At 40.0% G+C, this 24,023-nt stretch overlaps 1 protein-coding gene across 1 annotated transcript in view; it reads left to right on the top strand.

The window, feature by feature from the left end:
• Positions 1 to 6,667, top strand: part of ANKRD55 (ankyrin repeat domain 55) — a 114,358-nt gene extending 107,691 nt beyond the window's left edge. The window contains exons 10-11 of the mRNA XM_049867611.1: positions 4,273 to 4,365; positions 6,546 to 6,667. Of these exons, the coding sequence (XP_049723568.1) occupies positions 4,273 to 4,365; positions 6,546 to 6,667 (215 nt within the window). The remainder of the gene's footprint in view (positions 1 to 4,272; positions 4,366 to 6,545) is intronic.
• The last annotated feature ends 17,356 nt before the right edge of the window (positions 6,668 to 24,023 follow it).

Genomic DNA, 24,023 nt, shown 5'->3' with positions numbered 1-24,023 from the left:
AGACCTGAGTTGGAGACCAGACTCTATCACTTACCAGCTTTTGACCTTGAGCACATTTTAGAATTTCTCCAAACCACTATGTAAACCAGGAATGATAACACTATCTATCTCACAAAGAAAGGTGGTTGTTAGGACTAAATGAGATTAGGCCTACAGCACTTAGCCTAGTCCCTGACAATAGTAAGTGTTCAATAAATGCTCTCCATAATTATCATTATCTTCTTTCTTGGTTTTGCAAATTGCTGCCCAAGTAAGTGTTCATGAATAATTAAGGTATGGGCTCATATAAGTCTTAATGTAATTCTACCCAGGAATATTTTCTTTTTAAATAATAGCTCCTGAATTTCTTTGACCTTCAGAGTTCAAAGGAATAAAAATATAACAGCAAATATCCACCAAGGAGACTAGAGATTTTGCCCAGTCATCATCAAAGGATATTACTTAGGTGACTTCCTCCACAAAAACAGTTGCCATGGACTCACCTAAAGTGATGGAAGGTGAATCTTGGCTAAGGCTTGCTTTTTTTTTTTTTTTTTAATGCAAAAGATTACTTTACTCAAACAGAAGACCTTTACACTCTAACAGCACTGCTGTTGTCATCCTGGTTCCTTCTTACACAGACTGCCAGGCAAAAGAACAGTCAAAAACATGCCCCTAAAATACACTGAAGTCTTCATCTGGTTTGAGGTAGGGTCTATGGGTATAGAAGTTTCAGGGCAAAGACAGTAAAAAAAAAAAAAAAAGTCCCCTACCCAATAAACCTTAAAAAAAAAAAAAAAAAGGCAATGGAATAAGCATGAAGATAACATAATCCCTCCACTCTAAGGAAACTGATTCCATAATTTTTTTTTCAATTGTGGTAAAATATATATAACTCAAAACTTGCCGCTTTAACCATTTTTAAATATACAATTTGATGTGCTGTAGGGGAAAAAATGGTTTGGTTTTTAGGGGGAAAAAAATCACAAAGCTTAGTAAAGCAAAAAGAAAGTTTTATTCGGCATATATTCAAAAAGACAAAAGTGGGAAGCGGACAAACATGCTGCCAGAGCTAACGTCTGCCCAAATCCAAGGAACTATTACAGAGTAAGCAGGAATGGGAAAAAGGACAAGCATGCTGCCACAGCCATGTCTGCCTGAGTCCAGGGAACATTATGGAATAAGCAAGAATGGGAAAGCTGATAAGCATGCTGCCACAGCTGGAGTCCAGAGACTATTACACAGTCACCAGTACATATTAACACCACAAAGTGGGCAAAACCATTGAAAGCTTCACCTTTTCGAAGACTGGCTAGAAACCGTGATCTTACATTTGGAATTGCCCCTCTCAACAATCATTGGTACAGGTTTCAGTGAGGACAATCAGGAGGGTCCTCAATGATCCAATAAATTTCTATTCACTAAATGCTAATAGAAAAGATAAGAGTGGGAAGTCTTTTGTGTTCTGGCTTATGTGAAAGATTCCATAAAAGATATTTTCCAAGATTATTCTATCTATTGTCTTTATCTCAGGGCCCAGGTGATGTGTCCTTGTGAGTCCTTGTGAGCCCAACTCCAGCTGAATCACATTCTCTATGCTCAAGGACAGGGAATAATGATTCCAATATTATTTTCTAAATCAGAAGACACTAATGACATTCACAGTGTTCACTATCCACCTTCAAAACATTTTTGTCACCTGAAACAGAAAATCAGCATCCATTCGACAGTAACTCACCATTCCTACCTCCCCCAACCCCTGGAAACCACTGATCTATTTTGATCTACTTTTGTCTCTCTATATATGCCTATTCTTGATATTTCGCTTAAGTGAGATCATACTATATTTGTCCTCTGTCCCCCCACCTCACCCCCATCTGCCTTATTTCACTCAGCACAATGCTCTCCAGCTTGCCCCATGTCATAGAACATATCAGAGCTTCACTTATTCCCGTGGCTAAACAACATTACCTCATATGTATAGCATTTCTTGATAAGGAAGGACTTCTGCCACTTTGTTATTTGTTTTCTGTGTGTCTTATACCTTTTTTTCTCCTGTTTCCTTCCATACTGCCTTCTTTTCTAGTGAACCATTTTGATTCTCAATTCTTTTTGTGTAAACTTTTAAGATATTTTCATCAGAGACTTTTATGTATAAGCCTGCAATCATTGTTTATGTCATTTTATTCCCTTTCTATAATAATGCTGCCCATGTTTCTACATAAACTTTGTAATTATACTTTCTTTCAATGACTGCATAATTTAGAAAAAGAGAGAGGGAATATTAAAGCGACGGAAAAGGGATTATACTGAACTTTCAGAAAAAGAACAGACTCCAGAAACTACTTTAAGAAATAGAATGTTAAGAAGGTTATTCTTCTGAAAACACAAGCTGTTTCAACAGTAATGAAATATGAGCAGAAGACTGTAAAGAAAGAACAGGTGTGGAATGAGAGTAAATGAGATGCAATAAAAAGGGAAAAGGATGAGAAAAAGAAGGATTTTAACACAGCCCATAAGTTTAACAAAAAAAGCCAAACTGGAAGAAGAGGGTATACATTGTAAATATCCTATAAATGAGAAGTAATTCACACCTTGAATATATCCTCAGATTTTTTTAATCAGAATGGAGAAGAGAAAAATCCTCAAAGTATCCAGACAGAGTAATTAAGTTGCATACGAAGAAAAAAAGAATATTCATACTTCCCTCAGACTTCATCTTTGGGATTTTTTTTCACGTGTTTATTGATCGTTTGTTTTTCCTCTTTTGTGACTAACTCCTGTTGCTGTCAAGTTGATTGCAACTCATAGTGACCCTATAGGACAGAGCAGAACTGCTCCATAGGGTTTCCAAGGAGTAGCTGGTGGATTCGAACTGCTGAATTTTTGGCTAGCAACCATAACTTTTAACCACCGGGGCTCCTTTGTGACTAATTAGTTAATGCTATTTGTTATTTTTTTAATCAAGAGTTTTTAATTACTGTTCCACTGTCCAGGAAACCATGTTCAACACTCCACGTAATAAAACTGTAATAATTGCTAATGTTTATTGAGTGCTCACCCTATACCAGGTATTAAGTTAAATGCCTTACATTTGTTCTTCTATTTAATCCTCATGACAACTGAAAAAGGCAGATATTACTATCTTCACCATTTTACTTAGAAGGAAACTAAGGTTTGTTTAGAGCCCAAGCTATTGACCATTCTGTCAACATACAAAATGGACTTAAATAACTTTTTTGTATTCCCTTCTATTTTCAGGTGTTTGGAACCCTCAAGTCTTATAATCAGTGATGTGCTGGTATATGGTTAACAACTGGCTCTCTGGGGGAGAAAAAAAATCAGTGTTTGCTGATTTCCATAGTATATATGCTCCCACCATGGCTGATTTCAAACACCAGAGTGATGTTAACCAACCCCTTGAATTTCTGAATATTTAACAGTGGGCTGTCTAGAGCTGGTTCACACAGCTCCAGCACACTGCTGTTTACGGTCAAAGTAAGACAGATAACAGTGATTTCTCAAGTGCTTTAACCTTTTTTTTTTTTTTTAACCCAGTTCCCTCTGGGTCATCGGTTCTCAATTCTGCTGCACATTAGAATCCTTAGGGGCTGATACAACCCAGATGTCACGGCCCCACCCTCAAACACTCTGATCTAATTAATCTAGGGTGTGGCCAGGGTGTGGGTATGTTTTTTAAGCTCTTCAGTCAGAATTGAGAAACGCTGCTCTTAGAAGAACGTATCCTACTCATCACCTATTCACTCATCAAAGAATTGACAAAGATCTGATAAGTTATGCCTTATTCCTATTACTTTTTTTTTTTAACTTGAAGTTTTATAGAGTGAGTGCCCAAAGGTGCTTGCTCATAAAATTTTGTGAAAACTTATGTTCATTCAAGAAATGATTTCTGGTGCCTTTTCCTTTCACTTGAACAGTGACTGGCGTGGAATAGATACCCAGTAAAGTGTAGGTATTATAGTGGTGGCGGTGGTTGTCTGCACCTTACGTTTAGTGATCTCTAACCACTCCACAACAACTTTTAGGAAACCCTGGTGGCGTAGCAGTTGAGTACTACGGCTGCTAACCAAAGGGTCGGCAGCTCGAATTCTCCAGGCGCTCCTTGGAAACTCTATGGGGTAGTTCTACTCTGTCCTACAGGGTCGCTATGGGTCACAATCAACTCGACGGCACTGGTCTGGGAACAACTTTTATGATTCTTTTATTCATTGGATATTATGATTTGCACTTGATTGAGTCTCAAATGATTGATACAAATATGTTTGTCCCCAGGACAAAATTTTCAGCATCTCTCCCCAAACAGACCCCAAATCAGGGATCTTCCTTTCACACGGAACAACCTAGCTCCCCTACCAGACCAGAAATGTAAGTATTATGAATCTTCCTCAGCGTCCTTTATAAGCACTAACATGTGTAGACATGAATAGAGGTTACTTCACTTTACTTTCACTTTTCAAAGGAATGGCAAGAGCCAAACCTTGTAAATTGCAGGAAAAATAAACAAAATCTCTAAAGTTTCTTCCAATTTGGTGATGCTTAAAAAATAAAAAGAAGATACATTCCCCTGAGGAATTTTTGTGCTTGGACTATAAAAAGAGTAACAGAAGTTTTCATTGCTACGTATTACTTAATATTTTCTAGAAAGTACTTTAAAATTCTTAAGGCTGGCTTCTTGGCATTGGTTTCCTTACTATGGTGGACACGTGGAAATTTCTGTCACCTCTGTACTCATGGCCCATGCATTTCTAAACAGAAAGGAGTAATCAAGTAGATGCCATTCAGCAGCATTCATTTTTGTATTTTCGATTCATAAAATTTTGTACAAAAAATTATCACAATGTAAAATACTTATATATTCTATTGGGCCAACGATCTTCAAACTTGAATATGCCTAAGTATTACTTGAAATGCTTGTTGAAAAGCGTATTCTTGGGCCCCACTCCCAGAGACTCTGAGTATATGTATTCACATATTCCCATAAGGTAGGTTCTATTATTATTCCTATCGTACAGATGAGAAAACTGAGTTCAGAGAGGTTACACGACTTGCCCATCATTAGGTAATAAGTATCATAGGAGTTCCTGGGTGGTGAAAACGCTTAAGGTGCTCCGCTGCTAACTGAAATGTTGGAGGTTCAAGTCCACTCTCAGATGCCCCAGAACAAAGCCCTAGCAATCTAATTCTGAAAAACCAGCGATTGAAAACCCTATGGAGCACAGTTCTAATCTGACACACATGGGGTCACCATGAATCAGAATGAAGTCCACTGCAACTGGTTGGGTTAAGAAACAGAGCCTGCAAAATGACTGGATACTGAGTCAGCTGCCTCATGACACAAACAATATTCACTGGATTCTAATTTCTTTCCTTCCTTTTCTTCCTGCCCATCCCGCTCCCTTTATACAATCTACACATACATGCCAACACATACACACACACGCATACACACACACAAGCACGTGTACATGTGCACTCCTTCTATCTTCTCTTAATTGTAGGTTAGATGATTTAGGAACTGTCTTCACTATTTCAGACAAGTTTCTTAACCTCTCTGTACTTGAGTTTCCTCATTTTGGCTATGACAATTGTGCCAGCCTGATCAGATTGTTGTGAGGATTAAATGAGATAGCATATGTCTGACACAGACTGTTTACACAGAGCAAATGCCCAATGTATCTCTTTCCCCCAGGCTATAGTTTGAAGGGGACCAGCCAAGAGTGCTTGAACTCTTGGTCAAAAACAATGAACATGAGGTCTTAGTACAGCCCCATCTTTTTGCAGAAACTAAGCAGTGGAGTGACATGTCTAAAGTCACACAGAGAGTCAGTAGCAGAAACCAAGACCTCTTCCTCAGTAGATCTTTTCCTCTACCCTTACTGATTTGGGTAAACATGGGAATTTTGGATGGTGTGAGTTATACTATTAAATTAAATCCAAGCCTGGACTTGTCTTTAAACAGAAACCTAATCCCAAAGACAACTAGCTAAGGAAAGAGTCACTCGGTCTTGAATCTTGGTGGTGCTTAGAGAAGCCAAAGAGGGGGCGTTTTCTTTGGCCAAGCCCAGAAAAAGTTTTTTCACAATTAGCTTTCAGAAAAGAAAGGAAAGATAAGAATTTTTAATCAACTTTAGCTCTAGGAAAAAAAAGGAAGGGCACACAGCACTTTTGCCTTTCAAGGTTTGCAGTCTGCATAAAAGCACTGTACAGATGTCTCAGGGCTTGCTTAGAGCCTCATGCTGACTTTGCCATCCACTGCTACTCCACCCAAGGAAGAACTCTGCCAGGCATGCACACCCCAATTATATTTTGATCAACTTTGGCCCAGTCCTGTGTTTTTGCATATTTGACATTCCTGGGTACATGCAGAAAGCCTGAATAGATAAGCATACACAGCTTTCTCCTGCAGCCCAATTCTTTCAGCAACACAGAATCTTAGAAATGCCTCCACACCTTAAAGAAACAACACAGTTCTCCTACCACCATTCCTCCTAAGGTTCTGAGAGAAGCCAACTTTGTAAGTTTCTGGTTCTGCTCTTTCTTTCCAGTTCTATCTGGAGAGCCTCTACGCACAAACCGAGTGCTTCCTGCTATCCCAAGCCAACGAGGTCACAGCACACCAGCTGAAGAGGGTGAAAAATCTGCCAATGCCATCAATGACGAAACTTAACCGTGGGCCGCTGACTGCTGGGGTATAAATTAGATATATTTTCAGCTCTCAAAGGGTTAGATTATTCTAATTTGTCAGAACAAAGACTAATTTAGTAAGCTCCATTCTATAAGCCACTCACAGTTTTGTTCTTTATTCCAAATGAAGATACTTCCCAAATAAGCAGCTGGAATTTTTCATGTGCGTAAGTTCCAAGTTTGTGAATTTCTGTGACCTCCACATGCCAAATGCCAAAAGGAAAAGTTAAAGTATGCTATTTTTTTTTATATTAGCAGAGAAACTTAGCTACATTTGGTTTGCTTTGTGGCATGTTTGCTGATTTCGTTTGCTGAAAGATTTTATGTTTTTTAAAAAAATGGAATGCTTTTTTTCCTGAATTAAAAAAAAAAAAAAGCCCCACACATATTCTAGACTTGTTCTTCACATTTCTTGTAATTCTACCTTTGACTGATCTGACTTAATTGAAATGAAAGTAATAGATTCCTTAAATCAGTCACAGTTTGTGCCTTTAAATGTACAACCTGTCGAAAAACATTTTTTAGCATTGTCAGTTCCTGGCTCCAGGCGAGCTAATGACTGCCCAATTGGCTTGACAACAGCTGGTGACTCTTTGTTATTTGAATATTTCCACTTATTGTGTTCAGATATGATTGATTGTTCCAGTCCTGAGAAGATCATGCATGATCGAAAGGTCTACATCCTGGCTTTAGAGAATTGAATAGGCATTTCTTACACTTTCCTCAAATACTCGATGTATTTAATAATTCCTTTTTCTCTTTCAAAGTAATGGTCTCTGCCTACTCAAGACAGTCCCAAGTTTATGACCTCTGATCCTTGGACTAGCGGTATAAACAAAGTTCAAGGATTAACAGCATAAGATGAGAGCCACTCCATGTTATTTTCAAGCTTGCAGGTTATTCTGTAAATATCTCAAGCATAACATTTATCACTTGAAATTCGTATTTGTTTAGAGAGGTCAGTCCCTACCATTAACTAGATAGGGGCCTCCTTCCTGAATTTATTTATCCAGCCTATTTTTTTATACATCTAAACCAGTTGCTGTCGAGTCGATTTCAACTCATGGCAATCCCAGGTACTCAGAGTAGAAGTGCTCCACAGGATTTTCAAGACTGTGACCTTTCAGAAGCAGATCTCTAAGTCTTTTTTCCACAGCACCTCTGGGTGGCAAAACTGTTAAGGCTAGGCTGCTGAAATGTGGGCAGTTGAAACCCACCCCGCAGCCACAGGAGAAAGACCTGGCTATCTGCTCCTATAAACGTTACATAGAAAACCCTATGAGGCAGTTCAGTTCTGTCACATGGAGTTGCTATGAGTCAAAAATCAACTCAACAACACCTAACAACAACTACAACAATACACCTGTACAGGTAAAATGTAGCTACCATTAATATTTGTGGAAAGTGACCATCGACCCAATGATTTGTGCTAAACTGGTTAGAGTTATTGAAAGTTAGGGTTTTCCCACTTATTTTCCTTGGTTCTCTTCAGTAATTACCTGGTTTAACACAGGGCCATCAAAAAAGAGGAAAACTCTCAACAAGATGGATTGACACAGTGCTACAACAATGGGCTCAAACACAGTAACGGTTGTGAGGGTGGCGAAGGATGGGGCAGTGTTTTGTTCTGTTGTACATAGGGTCACTGTGAGTTGGAAGCAACTCAGTGGCACCTAACAACAATGCAGGTGTTATTTCTTCCAGTAAACACTTAGCTTAACGCTCTAGTCTTCCTGGAATCAAGCCACTACAAATAGATTTCTGTGATTCCAATGTACTATCCCTTACAACTCTACCAGAGCCCAGGTTGACATATAATATGATTTTTTTTTAATTATTATTATTTTATTGTGCTTTAGGTGAAAGTTTACAGAGCTAATTAGTTTCTCATTCAAAAATTTATACACGAATTATTTTGTGACATTGGTTGCAATCCCTGCAATGTGTCAGCACTTTCCACCTTTCCACCCCAGGTTTCCCGTTTCCATTCATCCAGTTTTCAGGTCCCTTCCTGCGTTCTCATCTTTGCTCTTGGGTAGGTGTTGCCCATCTGGTCTCGTACACTTGATTGATCTAAGAAGCACATTCCTCACATGTGTTATTGTTTGTTTTATAAAACCAAAAATAAACTGCTGCCATAGAGTTGATTCTGACTCATAGCGACCCTCTAAGACATGGTAGCACCCATGTGTTTGTCAGTTTGTTGTACTGTGGGGGTTTGTGTGTTGCTGTGATGCTGGACGCTATGCCATCAGTATTCAGATACCGGCAGGGTCACCCGTGGCGGACAGGTTTCAGCTGAGCTTCCAGACTAAGACAGACTGGGAAGAAGGACCCAGCAGTCTACTTCTGAAAAGCATTAGCCAGTGAAAATCTTATGAATAGCAGCGGAACATTGTCTGATATAGTGCTGGAAGATGAGCCTCCCAGGTTGGAAGGTGCTCAAAAGATGACTGGAGAAGGGCTGCCTCCTCAAAGAACAGTTGAACTTAATGACATGGATAGAGTATAGCTTTTGGGACCTTCATTTGCTGATGTGGCATGACTCAAAATGAGAAGAAACAGCTGCAAACATCCGTTAATAATCAGAACCTGGAATGTACGAAGTACGAATCTAGGAAAAATGGAAATCATCAAAAATGAAATGGAAAGCATAAACGTCAATTTCCTGGGCATTAGTGAGCTGAAACGGACTGGTATTGGCCATTTTGAATCAGGCAATCATATGGCCTACTCTGCCGGGAAGGACAACTTGAAGAGGGATGGTGTTCCATTCATTGTCAAAAAGAACGTTTCAAGATCTATCCTGAAGTACAACGCTGTCAGTGAGAGGATAATATCCATACGCCTACAAGGAAGACCAGTTAATACTACTATTATTCAAATTTACACGCCAACCACTAGGGCCAAAGATGAAGAAATAGAAGATTTTTATCAGCTGCTACAATCTGAAATTGATCAAACATGCAATCAAGATGCATTGATAATTACTGGTGATTGGAATGCAAAAGTTGGAAACAAAGAAGAAGGACCAGTAGTTGGAAAATATGGCTTTGGTGATAGAAACAATGCCTGAGATCGAATGATAGAATTTTGCAAGACCAACGACTTCTTCATTGCAAATACCTTCTTTCACCAACATAAACAGCAACTATACACATGGACCTCACCAAATGGAACACACACGAATTAAATTGACTACATCTGTGGAAAGAGATGATGGAAAAGCTCAATATCATCAGTCAGAACAAGGCTAGGGGCCGACTGTGGAAGAGACCATCAATTGCTCATATGCAAGTTCAAGCTGAAACTGAAGAAAATCAGAGCAAGTCCACGAGAGCCAAAATATGACCTTGAGTATATCCCACCTGAATTTAGAGACCATCTGAAGAACAGATTTGACGCATTGAGCACTAGTGACCAAAGACCAGATGAGTTGTGGAATGACATCAAGGACATCATCCATGAAGAAAGCAAGAGGTCACTGAAAAGACAGGAAAGAAAGAAAAGACCAAGATGGGTGTCAGAGAAGACTCTGAAACTTGCTCTTGAGCGTCAAGCAGCTAAAGCAAAAGGAAGAATCGATGAAGTAAAAGAACTGAACAGAAGATTTCAAAGGGCCTCTCGAGAAGACAAAGTAAAGTATTATAATGACATGGGCAAAGAGCTGGAGTTAGATAACCAAAAGGGAAGAACACACTCGGCATTTCTCAGGCTGAAGGAACTAAGGAAAAAATTAAAGCCTCGGGTCGCAATAGTGAAGGATTCTATGGGGAAAATATTAAACGACTCAGGAAGCATCAAAAGAAGATGGAAGGACTACAGAGAGTCATTATACCTAAAAGAATTAGTCGATGTTCAACCATTTCAAGAGGTAGCATATGATCAGGAACCGACAGTACAAAAGGAAGAAGTCCAAGCTGCTCTGAAGGCATTGGCAAAAAACAGAGCTCCAGGAATTGATGGAATATCAACCGAAATGTTTCAACAAACGGATGCAGCACTGGAGGTGCTCATCCAATATGGAAGACAGCTTCCTGGCCAACTGACTGGAAGAGATCCATATCTATGCCTTTTCCCAAGAAAGGTGATCCAACTGAATGTGGAAGTTATAGAAGAATATCATTAACATCACATGCAAGCAAAATTTTGCTGAAGATCATTCAAAAGCAGCTGCGGCAGTATATCTACAGAGACCTTCCAGAAATTCAGGTTGGTTTCAGAAGAGGATGTGGAACCAGGAATATCATTGTTAATGTCAGATGGATCCTGGCTGAAAGCAGAGAATACCAGAAGGATGTTTACCTGTGTTTTATTGACTACGCAAAGGCATTCAACTGTGTGGATCATAACAAATTATGGATAACATTGCAAACAATGGGAATTCCAGAACACTTAATTGTGCTCATGAGGAATCTGTACATAGATCAAGAGGCAGTTGTTCGGACAGAGCAAGGGGATACTGATTGGTTTAAAGTCAGGAAAGGTGTGCGTCAGGGTTGTATTCTTTCACCATACCTATTCAATCTATATGCTGAGCAAGTAATCCGAGAAGCTGGACTGTGTGAAGAAGAACAGGGCATCAGGATTGGAGGAAGACTCATTAACAACCTGCGTTATGCAGATGACACAACCTTGCTTGCTGAAAGTGAAGAGGACTTAAAGCACTTACTAATGAAGATCAGAGACCACAGCCTTCGGTATGGATTATACCTCAACATAAAGAAAACAAAAATCCTCACAACTGGACCATGACCAATATCATGATAAATGGAGAAAAGACTGAAGTTGTCAAGGATTTCATTTTACCTGGATCCACAATCAACACCCATGGAAGCAGCAGTCAAGAAATCAAATGACACATTGCATTGGGTAAATCTGCTGCAAAGGACCACTTTAAAGTGTTGAAAAGCAAAGATGTCACCTTGAAGACTAAGGCGCATCTGACCCAAGCCATGGTATTTTCAATCACATGAATATGCATGTGAAAGCTGGACAATGAATAAGGAAGACTGAAAAATTCATGCCTTTGAATAGTGTTGTTGGTGAAGAATATTGAACATACCGTGGACTGCCAAAAGAATGAACAAATCTGTCTTGGAGGAAGTGAAACCAGAATGCTCCTTAGAAGCAAAGATGACAAGACTGCATCTTACATATTCTGGACATGTTGTCCGGAGGGATCAGCCCCTGGAGATGGACATCATGCTTGGTAAAGTACAGGGTCAGTGGAAAAGAGGAAGACCCTCAATGAGGTGGATTGACACAACGGCTACAACAATGAGCTCAAGCATAAGAAAGATTGTAAGGATGGCACAGGACTGGGCAGTGTTTCATTCTGTCGTGCATAGGGTCACTATGAGTTGGAACCGACTCGACGACACCTAACAACAACAACAAGACATATTAGAACTGCCTCATAGAGTTTCCAAGGAGCGCCTGGTAGATTCAACTTGCCGACGTTTTGGTTAGCAGCCACAGCTCTTAACCACTACTCCACCAGGGTTTCTGTTTGTTTTATAGGCCTGTCTAATCCGTGGCTGAAAGGTAAATTTTGGGAGTGGCTTCAGTTTTGAGTTAGGAGGGTGTCCAGGGGCCATAGTCTCAGGGGCTCCTCTGGTCTCTGTCAGACCTGTAAACCTGATCTTTTTTGTGAATTTGAATTTTGTTCTGCATTTTCTTCTGCTCTGTCAAGAACCCTCTATTGTGATCCCTGTCAGAGAGGTCAGTGATGGTAGCCAGGCACCATCTGGCTCCGGGTTCAGCCTGGAGGAGGCTGTGGTTCATGTGGTCCATTAGTCCTTCGGACTAATATTTTCCTTGTGTCTTTGGTTTTCTTCATTCTCCTTTGCTCCAGACAGGGTGGGACCAATAGATATCTCTGAGATGGCTGTTCTCAAGTTTTAAGACCCCAGGCACTACTAACCAAAGTAGGATATAGAACATTTTCTTTATGAACTATGCAATGCCAATTGACCTAGATGTCCCCCGAGACCTTGGTCCTCAGCCTTCAGCCCCAGTAACTTGGTCCCTCAAGGTGTTTAGACGTGTCTAGGTGCTCAATATACATATGAATATACATGCTGTACATACAAATATGTATGTAAAAATATCCACGGCCTAACCTATATATAGGTTAGGTGGGTATACGCCCTCCTTCCTCTATTCAGTGTACATATCTGTCTTTGTATCTGCTTATAAGTTATTTGTTTTTACTGTTGTGCGGTTGTATATGCTACAGTATTTACTGCGGTTGCCTTTTTTTTTTTTTTCCTTGTGTTCCTCTGTCTTCCTTTGCCTTGGTCAAGTTGTGCTGACTTCCCCTATATTGTATGTTGTCTTTCCCTTCACCAAAGTCAACACTCCTCTACTATCTAGCTAGTGGTTTCCCCTTCCCACTCTTCTCCTCCCTCGTAACCATCAACGATTGTTTCTTTCTGTGTGTAAACCTTTTCTTGGGTTTTTGTAATAGTGTTTTCACACATATTTGTCCTTTTGTGATTGACTTATTTCACTCAGCATAATGCCTTCCAGATTCGTCCATGTCGTGAGATTGAGATGTTTCCTGGATTCATCATTGTTCTTTATCACTACATAGCATTCCATTGTGTATATGTACCATAGTTTTTTTTTATCCATTCATCTATTGATAGGCACTTAGGTTGTTTTCGTCTTTTTGTTATTGACATGTAATATGGTTTTACACAATCCCACCAAGTGACTGATTAGAAATATAGTGTCTCCTGGAAAGACAAACAACCATTAATTTTACTTTTGTCTCTATTCTTAGAAATTTACCAATACCTGTCTCTAAGTGGGTGCATCCTGGCATTTTAAAGCAGGGCTTCAAACCAGTCCTTTTCGATTCAACCCTCTGCTGAGAATTTGCATCTCTACTCCAGATATACCTAATCAGAATCTACATTTTAACAAGACCCTGTGGGGGTCAAACCAGAACAAACTGGTTCAAAGTCCCAGTTTAAAGGTGGTTTTTTAAAAACAGCTTCTTGGAATCCACCATGGGTTTAAATGGGGTAACTACAAAACAGCAAATTTTACACTCTCTGCTAACATGAAATATAAAACTCAAGCCAAAAGCTAAATTAATAAAGGAACATGATAGCAGCTCTCACATGTAGTAGCTAGACTCTTTTATTGCCTTCTGAAATTAAAAAAAGTATATTTAAATCAGGAAATTCTATAAGAACCACATATCTTCTAGACATTAACATAGAAATGTTAATACCGGTAGATCAAGACTCAACAAATGTGTTTCTATAGAAACTGTAATTTTCCAAAGCATACGCCACCCAATTCTCATCTCTGTTTTAGTCTAACCCTGGTCTCTTGGGAAGCTGACCAAGTTCCAAAACATGCCCAAAGGCCAAATCTGAGAAGACAATGAATAAGCTTTACCAAAGCTGAAGAGTTTCCAGTCGGCATGTTATACTAGCACTCTTGTCAACAGAGGGACAAAGATAATTTTCACTCTGTTATGTGAAAAACAGGAAATAGCTTGCTGATTATTAAATTTCAGTGAAAATTTTATAAATGGTGAGTGGCAAATCATCTTGCAATTTCTAATGGTCTACCAAATCAAAAACCAAACCCACTGCCATTGAGTCGATTCTGACTCATAGCGACCCTATACAGAGTAGGAGAAATATGAGAGAAAAAGAAAGTCTGCCCTTAGGCTGGAAACCCTGGTGGTGTAGTGATTAAGTGCTATGGCTGCTAACCCAGAGGTTGGCAGTTCGAATCCACCAGGCGCTCCTTGGAAACTCTATGGGGCAGTTCTACTCTGTCCTATAGGGTCGCTATCAGTCAGAATCGACTGGATGGCAGTGGGTTGGTTTTTTTCTGGTTTGGCCCTTAGACTGGTAGAATATAACTGGTTGGCATTCAAGATAAGAAGCTAACGCTTTGGTGAAGTGATGCCTGCTATAAGATGGGAAGTTGGGGTGGAGGATGGAGGAGAATATAGTAGTCTCCACATGAACAGTGAATCCAAGAACTGACCCTAGGTACAGATGACTGTGAGTAATATCTTTGGTGCACTGAAGGTGAACATTGGCCAGAGACATAGCAGTTAGTGACACAAAAGAATGAAGGATGAAAATTATCGCCGTGACTTCTGTTCATGTGACATACAGAAGTACTCCAAAAGAGCTTTTAAAGAGAAGCCAGTTACACATAGACCAAAACCAAAAACCAAACCTGCTACCGTCGAGTTGATTCCAACTTATAGAGACCCTGTAGAAGGCGTAGAACTGCCCCATAGGGCTTCCAAGGAGCAACAGCCTGGTGGATTCAAGCTGCCAGCTTTTTGGTTAGCAGCCAAGGCTTAACTACTGGGCCACCAGGGCTTCCCAATTACACATACCGACTACTTATTTTTGTTGTTGCGTGCCATCAAGTCAATTTTGACTCATAGTGATGCTATAGGACAGAGTAGAACTGCCCCATAGAGTTTCCTAGGCTATATTATTATTAGTATCTTTTTAGTATTTTATTGTGTTTCTGATGAAATTTTCCACAGCAAGTTAGGTTACACTTTGATAATTTTCCACAAAAACTGATCAATGACTTTATTGTATTTTTACACTAATAATATATGCCTTCTACTTTTGTTTGCTACTCCCTCCCCCCTTCCTCCAGGCATTTTTGTAAGTGCTGCTAGGCCAATTTTTTCTTACATGTTGCTACAAGAAAAAAAAAATTAGCATAACGCACTTAGAAAATACCTCGAGGAGGGAGGAGAGGTTGGCAAACAAACTTAGAAGGAGCACATTATTTGCATAAAAATACAGTAGTTATATTTCCCACTTTGTGTCAGCATTCTCTTTAATTGTGTTTTGGTGGTACCATTTCTAGTACTCCAGTTTTCCCACCCCCTTTGCTTTGGATTAAATGTTGACATTTTGGACTTCTACAGGTGTTTTTTCAGTAGAGCACCAATCTCATGGGTAATATTCTTTATTTTGTGTGTCACTCTGCTTTTCTGCTAAAAGATGATCTCAGGGGATGGTTTTGTTTCCGGGTTTAAAGATTGTCTCAGGGCGATAATCTCAGGGAGTCCCCTGGTCTCAGGTAGTCCAGTTAGTCTGCTCTTTTTTAAGAATTTAAGTTTTGATCTGTATTTTTCTTTCATTCTAACCGAGATTATCTATTGTGCTCCTGGACAGATCAATCAGTGGTGGTAGCTAGGCACCAGCTAGTTCTTTTGGTCTCAAGGTAATTGAGGACATGGCTCATGTAGGCTATCACTAGGCTGTGATCTTTACAGGAGCAAATCACCAGGTCTTTTCTCCCGTGAAGCCATGGTGGGCTCAAACTGCCAACCATTCGGTTAGCAGCTGAGCACTTAACCATTCCGCCACCAGGGCTCCTTCCTGACTACTTTGACCCTGGCAATTAAAAAAAAAAAAAGAAAGAAAGAAAGCAAAGTCACATCTTAGAACACAAAGAATTATTCTCTGTAATGAGCAAGCCAAGGCCTTCCCTCAGCCTCAGAAGGATGAACACCTTTCCCTTGCCCAATACTTAACACATTGCTCAAGATCTCCTAGGAGATGCTAACTGCAACTTTTTTATCAGAGTTCACCTGAATTTAGGGACCATCTCAAGAATAGATTTGACACATTGAACACTAATGACTGAAGGCCAGACGAATTGTGGAATGACATCAAGGACATCGTACATGAAGAAAGCAAGAGGTCATTAAGAAGACAGGAAAGAAAGAAAAGACCAAAATGGATGTCAGAAGAGGCTCTGAAACTTGCTCTTGATAGAGCAGCTAAAGCAAATGGAAGAAATGTTGAAGTAAAAATGCTGAACAGAAGATTTCAAAGGGTGGTTCGAAAAGACAAAGTATTATAATGACATATGCAAAGACCTGGAGATAGAAAACCGTTTCTCAAGCTGAAAGAACTGAAGAAAAAAATTCAAGCCTCGAGTCTCAATATTGAAAAATTCCATGGGTAAAATACTGAACAATGCAGGAAGCGTCAAAAGAAGATGGAATAAATACACAGTCACTGTACTAAAAATAATTGGCCAACATTCAATCACTTCAGAGAAGGTAGCATAAGATGAAGAACCAATAGCACCGAATCAAGAAGTCCAAGCTGCTCTGAAGGCATTGGTGAAAAACAAGCCTCCAGGAATTGATGGAATACAATTGAGATGTTTCAATAAGCAGATGCAGAGCTGGAGGTGCTCACTCACCTATGCCAAGGAAGTTGGAAGACAGCTACCTGGCCAACTGCCTGCTAGAGATCCATATTTACGCCTATTCCAAAGAAAGGTGATCCAACAGAATGTGGAAATTATCAAGCAATATCCTTAATATCACACGCAAGTAAAATTTTGCTAAAGATCATTCAAAAGAAGTTGCAGCAGTACATCGACAGGGAACTGCCAGAAATTCAAGCCGAGAATACCAGAAAGATGTGTGTTACAGGGAGGCTACTGAAGGAGTTTTCTCACATACAAATAGCAAAGCCAAGCAATCCTTTGAATTCAAGCGCGAAAAGCCCAAAACCAAGGCAACACTGTTGTGCGTCTAAGCTGTTCACTTTACAACATCTATCCCAGTGTTCTCCGAACAAGTCACTTTAGGGGAGAAAATAAAGAGAAAAAACAAGTTGGAAAGGTATAAGAAGTCAATCTCTAGGCCCTGAGAACTTGCCCATTAAATCTCTATAACAAAGAGTTTGGTAAACATGCCTCTTCATAGCACCACCTCCCCTCTGCCACATCGTCTTAGAACAGGATAAAGTTTTAAACTTCTGCAAACCTTTTGGACTATTCTAATAAAGGCTTGTGAAATGAATAAAATTTCACTCCCAGGAGTGTGCTGGAAACAGCTCTCCCCAGCTTGCAAGAGCTGGCTGTTAATTACAATATTCAGGAATTTTATGAGCTGGTTGTTTAACCACTGGTATCATGAAATCAGCCATGGCAGGAATATTTACACCATGGTAATCAGAAAGCTACAAATCAGGACTTTTTGGGGGGGTGGGGGGCAGGGTGGGTGGGTGGCGGTTTACCAGCATACTAAACCCCAGTGCCGTCGAGTCGATTCCGACTCTTAGCGACCCTATAGGACAGAGTAGAACTGCCCCATAGAATACTACTGAATATAAATTTTTTGGAAATCTTTCAGAATTAGTAGCACTTGAAAATAATTAATCTTTTTTAAAGATAACCCCTGGATAACGCTGAAGTTGAAGGACAGAACTCATGCCTGTCTGAAAGCGTAATTATGACATGCCTAGGTTTTACTGTATTAAATTGTAATATTTCATGGGGTATAATTTTATCCAAAGGTTCGTGAAACCCATATAATATATGCGTGCCTGATTCAACACTTCACCCAGAATGAGAGTTCCCCTAAGAACACTTCATGAACCAAATCACATCTTAATGAGCATTCATGGATGATCACTCCTCCCCATTACCTTGTGAGCCTAGTAAGTAACAGCACGCAGCTCAGTTTAGTATGTTTTTTCTGCTCGGGGTAGATAGTCTGTTCTCAGTGAAGACAGCGCTATCCGTGGCTTCATGTTTGATCTTATTATCACCCCTCCCCCCCACACAGCCTACAAAGCTCAGGAAAGGCATGTGTTCCCTCTTTCACTCCCCTTATAGCTAAGAAATAAACATCAGCCCATGGTAAGGGGGCAGGAAAGGGATGTGATGGGGCCTTTCCTTAGGCCAACTCCTCCAGAATCAAGGAAATAAACAGGGGCTGTATTTACATTTTACCAGCTAGACAAACTATAGTTTGTGCAGAAACGGATGTATATGGGTCTGAATTATTTAGCTAGTTGCGAAATCATTGTTCTTTTGTAAGGAGGATGGTTAGCTTAAACTACATGGCCCAAAAACTCAGACTTCACTCAGACAGGCTGCAAGACGTCTTAGGGATTCAGCCCTATTGTCAAGACCTGGAAATTATCTCCATTTCTGACACTTATTCTCTGGCCTTGGCTTAGTTTCAAATGGACTAATAGCACATGACTGTAATGCATTCATGCATTCATTTATTTACTTATTCAACAAATATTTATTGGCTATTTACATTACGCTGAGTGCTACAGGCCAAAGAATATATATAATATAGAGGATATCGAAAATTCATATGAGGTTAAGCGATAAGGATTTTCTTATATTATTTGAGGAAAAAAGTCACTGTGAAAGCTGTCTCTCCACTGTTTTGGTTCTTTTTTTTTTTTTTGTCTGATTTGAAGTCAAAAAATTATCTTCTAATAAAACCTAATATTAAGTGTCAAAATTATATCTCTGCCTCCATTCTTCCACTCTAAGTTATACAGTCCTGCAGCCTAAAACAAAGAAAGACCGTAGAAATTAACAAATCTCAATAAAAATTGAAATGATAACCCGAAGTACTAACATTATACCTCTTCAGGATCCTGAAGCTCAGAGCCAAAGAGACTTTTTGTAACTGGTACAAAGTCAGAGTATGAAGAAATCTGGATTTGTTCTTATAAACTGGTAGCCTTCTTGACTAGGCGAAAAAGAAATCTGACCATATTTGGCAAAGCTGCCCAGGTCACATAAGCCACATGATACTCCATGCTGATTTAGCCTCGTTTCTTCATCAGCGTGTCTATTTGAGAAAGGGGAGCTGACTTCTGAGATTCTGTAGGAAGCAGGGAAGAGAATGGGGTGGGGGAGGGGGTGGTTTGAAAACTAATCCTTCCACCAGCCAGCCCCACACCCAGGAAGAGCCACTCTCAGCCCAACCCAGGAGCAGGGATTAGAGTTTCTCAGGCTGGAGGGACAGGAGGATCATGAGCCAGCAATTTTCCTCTGAGGTAATCGCAGAAGCAGAGAGGCATTCATTTGTGGTACTCCTGAGGCACAGCATTTTAATGGGTTATCCATTACTCTCCCTCCTCTTCACTCAAACCTTTTAGAGCAACTGCTCACAAGAAGCAAAACAGACTGATTTCTATGTTCCCAGCTCTCTTAACTACTTACCCATCTTGTGGGTGTGTTGATGAACTGTGAAAGCAACATTTTTTGGAAGGAAAGAGACCTGGAAGAGCTGCGATTTCAGGGCAGTCCTAAGATGGCAGAGAATTGGCTGTATGTAACACAGGCCCAAATATGAGCAGATACAAAGACATTAACCATAAGGTGAAAAAACAAGCACTCTCTCACTATGTTTTCAATGTAATCTGGTCCTTATGAGAAAATAAGTTTAGAACAAAATGTAAGTAAGCTTTTGAAGTGTATTTTGTTCTTGACATCTGAAAGTTAACTTTACAAACCATTTGAAAATCAGAACAAATTTAATAGAAGGTAAGGCTTTGCTCTGATTTTTTTTGTTATTGTTGCTTTAACATTTCACGACATGAACATATGAGTGATTGCCTTTTTTCAATTAAACTTAATCTGGAAAATGTGTCCTCTTGGCAATTTTTAAGAAGAAATGAATAATGTGATGAAGAAGAATGACCATTTGGATCTGAAAACATACATTTTTATAACAAATACTAGCTAGCCCTTCCGATATTGCTAGCATCCTTTTTAAAGCAAAGAAAAATACTTGCTAATAATGACTTTAATCCTTTAATAAAAACACCCTAAAAAGGAGTGGTGGAGAATATCAGAAGAAACTATTTAAGTAGCCTTTCATAAATCTGCTCCCTTATTCTCATTTTAAGCATTTGACTACTAACCCGAAAGGTTGACGGTTTGAACCCACTCAGAAGCCCCTCAGATGAAAGGCCTGGCAATCTGCTTTCAAAATCTGCTATGAAAACCCTGTGGAGTACAGACCTATTCTGCACACATGTAGTCACCATGAGTAGGAATCAACTCCATGACAACTGGTGTGTTTTTTTTAATTCTCGTTTACTTTCTTATACTAATTCTCCCATCTCCAAATAAAGATTGATTATTTAAGCAAAAAAAAAAAAAATTGTGAACACCTATTATGTGCACTGTGCCAGGAGAGGGGCCGTTGCTATGAATAAAATAGAGTCTCTGCTCTTAAAAAGCTCACTGCCAACCAAAATTCTGCAGATTGCATTTATGCAGGTAAAACAATGACAAAGGTTCTATTTCGTGACTTCGTCCCATTCACATTCCACAGACACCAGGAAAGCTTATTTCCATTCAGTGGGACTGCTGCTGCTAATAGCTCTGATTCTCCTGGGTTTTACTCCCTGTGAAAATTGATACAATATAAGGGGAAAGAATAGAAAATCAGAGAGGAACACTCCATTTAATTTAGACAGGTTTTTTAAATGTGCAATAAAGGCAAGATTTCATTAAGAGGAAGTTTTCAGGAGGGATTTGATAGAGGGCAGGAAACTGGAGGCCACAGGGTGGGGCACAAATAAAGGAGACTTTCACAGCCCAAGGATATGTGCTGTAGGAGAAAAAAATAAAAATCAGGAAGGGAAACAGCCATTCAAACTTACAGCAAAGAAGACAACAGGAAAGAAAAGGAGAAGCAGATGGAGATCAGCAGAGGACCTGAAACTTTAGAAAACAATGTTGTTTGTTAAAGTCGTAAGTAAAGAGTCAAAAAAAAAACCAAAAAACAAAAAACCAAACCCATTACCATCAAGTTGATTCCGGCTCATAGTGACTCTATAGAACAGAGTAGAACTGTCCCATACGGTTTCCAAGGAGCACCTGGTGGATTCAAACAGCTGACCATTTGGTTAGCAGCCGTAGCTTTTACCCACTACACCACCAGGGTTTCCATAAATAAAGGAGTAATAATAGCAGCTAATGTTCTGTTCCACTACCCATCTATCAGTGTGTTGTACTGTGGTGGTTTGCCTGTTGCTGCGATGCTGGAAGCTACACCACTGGTATTTCAAATACCAGCAGGGTGATCAACAATAGACAGGTTTCAGTGGGAATTACTCTTTTAGTAGCCCTGGTGGCGCAGTGATTAAGTGCTCAGCTGCTAACTGAAAGGTCAGTGGTTCGAACCCACCAGCTGCTCCGCGGGAGAAAGATGTGGCAGCCTGTTCCATAAAGATTTCAGTTTTGGAAACCCTATGGGGCAGTTCTCCTCTGTCCTATAGGGTTGCTATGAGTCAGAATCGAGTCACCAGCAATGAGTTTGGGTTTTTTAGTGTTAAACCTGGGTGGTGCAAATGGTTAACATGGTCAGCTGAGAATCAAAAGTTTGGAGGTTCAAATCCACCCAGAAGCACCTCAGAAGAAAGGCCTGGCAATCTACTTCGAAAAAAATCAGCCTCTGAAATCCCTATGGAGCACAGTTCTACTCTGACACGCATGGGGTTGCCGTGAGTCCGAGTCAACTTGATGGCAACTGGTTTGTAGTTTAGTATTAAACCACTGAGATTCAAGAGTTGTTTGTTACAGTAGTTATTACTTACCCTGATTAATATAATGACTGAGGTCAATAGTGATTCTATTAAAAGGTGATTTTAATCGGAATCTTTTAAAACAATTAGTAATAAGAGTTAAGATGGGAGAAGGAACACTAATTAGAATAAACTGATGAACATTCAGTCATTGTATCATGTTCTAAAGACAGGAAGTCTTTTGCTGTTAACACCTTTTCTTTCTGGAAAAGGTCTTTGTCATTTTTAAGTGTGAAGGGGAAAAACAACTGGGTGGAGACTGGCTTTAATGGCAGAGCAAACACTTGTTCCCCATTCTTGGTGACAGGCAACCTGGGCTAAGGAGGAACCTGTACACTCTTGGAGGCAGAGGAGCTTAGTTAGTTAGCCCAGAGCTGGTGCAACAGCAAGTCTCCTAGTCCAGTCTACCTGAAATTGGCCCAGCAGGGAGGGACAACACTGAACAGTGCTCTTCCTGCTGGGTTCTCCTCCTCAAGTTTCCCAGTTGCAGAGGGGTCAGAGGCCCTGACACACATGACTCCAGAAACTGTCTCTTTACTCTGATATTTAAACCACCTAGTCACTGCCACCACTTCTAGACCTTTGGGGGCATAAGGTAAAAAGATATGTAGGACTGGGACTCTTAAGCTCTGTCAACCATTGAACATTTGCCAAACTGCACTGGAAGATATTCTTCTCTTTCCACATAAAACACGTGGTAAGTGACTTGGGTGTGGTAAGGGAGAGGCAATTCAGTGATGTTAAATGGAGAACTCAGGAGAAAACGTGATGGATGGTGTGTGGCCATTGCCTACTCCTCTGCTCTCCTGCCTAAAGCTTGCTGAAAAGTCTTTCTGGACTTGCCTCTGCCATTGGGATGGGAGGAAAAACCCAGAGGTGCAGAGTCTCTGAAGGTGAATAGAAATGATCTTGTCGAAAACAAGGGCTATCTTTGAACTCTCTGTCTTTAGCCACTCAGGTTTGGCTGTTGTTCCAACACTGAAGTTATTTAGGCTGGCAGGTCCCGGTTCAATTTTTTTGAAAATGCAATCACCCTTGTGGGCTCTGCAGAAGCCATGAGCCAACTGGTATCCCAAGTGCTTCACCAGCACCAAAAGTTTCTTGACTGTCTTTTAAGATAGTCTGATACATATCCCTGAAAGAGAAGTGCGATTTATTTCGATATCATCCATAAGCAGATGTAAATATAATAAAATTATAGAACTTTGAAACTAAAGGAAGATCCTAATGAAATTTCACTTTCCTCATTTGTAAAATGAGTACGTTGCACTAGAACATTTCTAAATATTCTTCCTACAGTAAAAGTCTATGATCATGCATATGTGATACGTGTGTATCTGTGTGTGTGCATGACACATAACATAAAAGGAGACAAGGCCAGAAAATACCAAGTTGGATTTTCTTTTTTACAAATGTTCCAAAAGGTGTATGCGATCCATTTTTTAAAGAAGTTAGTCTTAGCAAAGTGTGACCATGAAAGCAATTTTAATCTTGCGTACCACTCCATATTAAGATCATTCTGTAGACCTTTTTTTTTTTTTCTTTTTAAGGCAGGTCTCATGGCTTTTTTAGGCCCAAGTACAGTTTGCCCTTTTAAAAGTTCAGAATAGTTTAATATAAAAATTCCAACCTGGTCTTTACCAGACTTGGAAGCCTGCAGTGGAGAATTGAGTATCAGTGGCTTTTTCTTTCCTCCTCTATCTACCTCCTACACAACTCCCTAGCAATTGATTTAGATAACTCAGGGTCAGGCCCAGAAAAAAGAGGAAATGAGGAAACAAGGGTATAGTCTTGCACGGCTGGTAGAGTTGCCTTCTGGCCTCAGTGGCCTCTGGTGCCAGCTGTTACATAGCTAGGTCTTTCTACCAATGGGATGTCTTAGAGATCATGTCACTAAATCTCCCTTGCTGGGAACAAATCCTCTTCTCTGGCTGATGACTTACGTTGCCCCATCAG

This window comes from Elephas maximus, chromosome 2 (assembly GCF_024166365.1).
Source record: "Elephas maximus indicus isolate mEleMax1 chromosome 2, mEleMax1 primary haplotype, whole genome shotgun sequence".
NCBI classification, from domain to species: Eukaryota; Metazoa; Chordata; class Mammalia; order Proboscidea; family Elephantidae; genus Elephas; species Elephas maximus.
The sequence above is the reverse complement of the archived record's forward strand: the minus strand, read 5'-3'. Positions and strand labels throughout refer to the sequence as shown.